The 4936-nt window shown below is 43.8% G+C and overlaps 1 protein-coding gene across 1 annotated transcript in view; it reads left to right on the forward strand.

Annotated features, from left to right (window-relative positions):
• TGM2 (transglutaminase 2) overlaps positions 1 to 4936 on the forward strand; it is a 63664-nt gene that overhangs the window by 53667 nt on the left and 5061 nt on the right. Inside the window, exon 11 of the mRNA XM_018557690.1 lies at positions 681 to 841. Coding sequence (XP_018413192.1) covers positions 681 to 841 — 161 coding nt within the window. The remainder of the gene's footprint in view (positions 1 to 680; positions 842 to 4936) is intronic.

The following is a 4936-nucleotide window of genomic DNA, read 5'->3' on the forward strand; positions in this document are numbered from 1 at the left end:
TATATATATATATATTTGCCACTAAATACATTTAGACTGAGAAATGTAGTGTCCCCTTACATTAAAGCAGCCTTTCTCAACCAGGGTTCTGTTACCCTACTGTGCCTTCTGGCTTCCTCAGGGGTGTGGTAGGGGAAATGAAGGCTGAGGTGAACGGGGCTCATTATGTAAATGGGGAACTCTGATGTGAAAGGGGGGGCTGTGATGTGAAGGGGAGCTACTGATGCAAAGGGTGACTGATGTGAAGTGGGGATCCTAATTTGAAGGGGGCACTTTGATGTAAAGGGCGAAACCCACTTTTTGTTTGTTTTTGCATGGGGTCCCCCTTAAAATCTGGGTATGCCTCCAAGATTCTTCATACTTTTAAAGGGTGCCATGACTAAAAAGAGGTTAATAAACACTACACTGAAGGCCAGTAGAGAAGAGCCCTCTTACATCGCTGGTCATTGTAGACCTGTTAATGTTGGGTGCCAATTGAAAATTACATTGATGGTAAGTGTAGGTGGGAGATCAAGAAAAACAATTGCTCACAGCTCATAGAACTCATAGCAACCTATGCAAGAACCATAACCCTGGTGGAGAAAGGCCGGCTGAGAGAAACACGAGTTGATTGTGGACTATTTTATTGTTTTTACTTCTGCCACAGACCAGCTCTTTAGGTGTCAATTTTATATTTACAGAGCAGGCCATACCCATGCAGATCCTCTATGAGAAATATAGCAGCAGTATGACAGAGGACAACCTGATCAAACTGGTGGCTCTTCTTCAGGATCTTTCCAATAATGATACGATCCTTGCAATGAGGGACATCCATGTCAAGAACCCAGACATCAAAGTGCGGGTGAGTGTGATCAATCTCAACTTTCTTCCTAAGACCCCAGTGTACAGACAGACGTAGGATCCGGGCATGGCTTATGAGACACGTTGACCCATGTTTGTGTGTGACCTGGTCTGCCAAGGTAGTACAGCAGTAATATTTATGAATTACCACAGCAGCTGAATTCTGTGACGGGGCCCTATGGCAGCCCTAGTGCAGAATGTTGACTGCTGTTTTATGCATACAAATGGTTAAATCCACCTATGTGAACTTTTTTACATGATAAAACCTTTTTAGTTTTTTTTCAGACATTTTTGTCCATCATAAAGCCCTACATGCTGCTAGGAGTGTGACTTCTTTCTCATCATGTGGCTATGCAGCCTCGTGTGCCACCACCCCAGCTGACCATGTTAATCGAACTGTTAATAAAGATCACGATGCTGGTGAAGTTCATATTTCTTCCCTCCTGTAAATCTGCTTAAACTCCTATACCCTTCAGCTCCTATTGCATGAAACATGTTAGACTAACAGCTCACTGCAGTGCAGTAAAGCATAGCTAGCATTCCCACTCCTAGTCTGATTTTCTTTTATGTAAAGAGGGTAATGTGAAGTAAAAGCTAAAATATAGTCTACATACAAGAGTCAGTTCTATTCGTACTCAAATGTTGGGGTCATTTATGTTTTCTTAGACCTGTGTAGTTATCATTATTACAGGTATTTACTGTATATAGCACTGACAATTTACACAGCACATTCACATCAGTCCCTGCCCTCAAGGAGCTTACAATCTATGGTTCCTACTGCACACACATACATACAAGGGCCGATTTAGACCGCAGCCAATTAACCTACCATCATATCTTTGAAGTGTGTACCCCCACGCAAGCACAGGAGAACATGCAATCTCCATGCAGATAGTGTCCTGACCGGGATATACTGTATATCGGGGACCCCCCCCCAGTGGTGCAAGGCAGAATTCTAACCACTACACCACTACACCACTGTACTTATCCAGCATGAATCAGTTTTTGTACTTTGCCGCTGTGCTGGAGTTTCCTGTAATACAGACCTGTCACAGCTGCTCCCTCCTTTGTGGTGGGTGACTGGTCTAGTACCTGCCCCCTGCATTTTTCTGCCAGGTAGGCTGTGGACACCTCAGTAACAACCTAGCAGAGGGTTTAATCCTTCACCGCCAACGTTTTTGAATTTATATACAATTGAAGTAATACTCTAATACTTTTTGAAATACTTTAAAATGATACATTTTAGTTTTGTTGGCTAGAGTTCCTCTTTAACACAGGACCGTGGGGCGCTCTGAAGTCACACCAGCCTACAAATACTCCCAAATACAAATGCCAGAAAGCCAGTCCAAGCCTTTTCTTCACAACTACAACTGCTGTAAATTGTAACCGTATTGTTTGTATTGTGCAACCTTTTATTTGTATAGTAACATTCTACAAGAGCAAACATTTACACTCGGTTTATATGCGCGTTTTATCTTTTCATTTATCATTTATGATATTTATTTTCACTGTTACATTTAGAATTCTAACCAGAGGCATGCTGGGATATTGGGACATTTGCCCTATATGTTCTATGCATTGCACATAATAAACTACTGGGCCCAGTACCTATAAATTATAGACTTATAGTGCAATTATCAGACATGATGGAATATGTTATCTGAAAAAATTTATTTGTATATTGTTTTGTGTATTTATTCTATTGACTACATGAACAATCTTCAATCCCTAAATTATGGGATTTAGGCCTTGTTCACGCAGGCAGCCGGCTCCACCACCTTCTTGAAAAACAATGCGCGCGGTATAGCAGCAGCTGCCCCGTGTTCAGGAGGTTTGTTTCTTTTTAAATCTCAGTGGGGATTTTCTTCTGCAATACCATGAATGCCGCATTCCCAGTCGGTTGGCTGAGGTCCCATTGATTGCAAGGGTTGCATTTGGCAAGCGGAACCTCCGGCCAAATGTGACATGCTGTTTAAAATTTGCCACCGTGTAAAGCTTCACGGCTGTGGCATGTGTGCAAGCATGAGCAGGCGCTAAATGAAGCTTCAGGTGGGTGCTCAGGGGGCAGTTCTACTGCTCCTTGGCTGCACCTGTGAACAACGCCTAATTGTGAACGTAGAGTCAGGCAGGAGACAAGACAACCTCCATGGTTGGGCCTCACAGCCTGACACTGGGTTGGCATTTCTGCTCAGACAGAGAGAGAACACAAGTGAATAACAGCATGCACAACATCCCTGAGATGTAGGGCTGAGTACCTCTCAGTAGAAAAGCCAATCCCCTGCTAGCATACTACAGAGTGGGACCCTTGCTCTCTGTGTGGAACCAGTGGTCTCCCTGCACCTAATTTGAAGTGTACCTTTCCTTTAAGAAAACACTGTGCCATCATCTGCATCCAGTCAGACCTTCTATCATAACCCAAACATGTGTTAAAATGTGTTCAGAGGCATCCTGCTCGTTCATTACATCACCTGCCAGTGTAACTGACCCAAATCATGCTGAGTAGACTGTCATTAGGGAGCCGATTGAGCAGGTTCCAACGTTTTGTTGAGCGAACTTGACAGATCCATGTAACTGTGGCATTACCTCATTCCTTTACTACTCTGGTTCCCTGTGATCTAATGACACATGTAATACTGAGGCAGAAGGTTATTTAAATAACGATTCAGCATGTGAAGCTTCAAGCTGATTTTCTGGCATACAGCTAACAATACTGCTGGAACATAGATATTTGTACGGTTTGTCCAACCAGTCCGCAAATTTACACAGTTCTACCAAACAGCAATGCCAGGCTGGTGACCTGACCTTTCTCTTCTGTTGTTCAGCAAAGAGCTTGGTCACTGCTCTGCCCCCAGCCTTTAATTGGACTGTGAAGCAGCAGCAGTTTGTTGATATGCTCGGGCCTTGGCTCTATCCTTCTTACAGCCTGGTAGCTTTCACAAAGTGCATGCAGAAGAGCCTGCAGAGAGAATAACAAGAACCCCATACACAGTCAAATTCAGGTACATATGCTGGTTGCATTGAGAAGTGCACACCCCAAAAATATAATTTTCACCCATCCATGCACGTTCAAATTGTTGTGCATCTCATTTGAAGCTGTGAAACTGCTGCTGAAAAATGTTCCTGGCTTCTCCTATGTTCTTTTTGCATGTGTGCCAGAAAATATAATTTTTGTACTCACCGCCAAATCCTTTTCTTGGAATGTATTGAAGGATATCACTTTCTGGTTATACTGCCACCCACAGGAGGATTGGACACTGACAAAAAAAAAAAACCCATAGGGAACAACCCTTCCTACTACTAGTATGCTTCAGATTTGGTGCAAAGCAATACTGAGAGCATGATTATAAACCCGGAGGGGTGGGACCTGTGGAATCCAACAGAAGGATTTAATGGTGAATATAAAATTCTATAGTTTTTTCTAATTCATTTAAAGACAGAGGAAGTCTTTCTCTTTTGGGACATCCAAAGGCAGACCAACCAAACCAGACTCTGGTCCAAGGGAGCATGGAGCCAGCTTCCCGGCCAATCGGCTTCCTGATCTTGGAAGTTCCTGTATCGGAATAGGTATCGGGAGCATTTGAGCGAGTACAAGTACTCACCCAAATACTCGGTTTCGGCACCAATACTAGTATCCGTATTGGTGTATCCCTAAAATATATATATATAGGGATATAAGGAAAGTGGAGGTCATCGAGGGGCGATATATTTCCCCTCGCTTTCTATCCTATGTACAGCATTTGCGGAACCCAGACCAGGTTTTCCGGTAGACTTTGGGTCTAAATAATCCAGCTCGGGAGAGAGAGAGAGAGAGAGAGAGAGAGAGAGAGAGAGAGAATTCCCCCAGATGGTGGGGCGGCAGGGTTGGTTTTAATTTTCTTTTCACTTTTTTATCACTTGTACAACAGTTTCCCATACATTACATTTAGCTCTGCTTGTCCAAAGCAGGACTAAGGGGTCTATTCACGAAGCTGCCGAGGGATCTGGCCGTAGCTTCGGCCGATCCTTCGGCTAGCTTTGGCCCCAGGACCCCTTCGGTTCAGTAGAACCGAAGGGGTGCTGTACGGGCTATTCACAATAGCCCGTACAGCTCCCGATC

Source organism: Nanorana parkeri, unplaced genomic scaffold, assembly GCF_000935625.1.
Source record: "Nanorana parkeri isolate BGI_ZX_2015 unplaced genomic scaffold, ASM93562v1 scaffold295, whole genome shotgun sequence".
In the NCBI taxonomy this organism is placed as follows: domain Eukaryota; kingdom Metazoa; phylum Chordata; class Amphibia; order Anura; family Dicroglossidae; genus Nanorana; species Nanorana parkeri.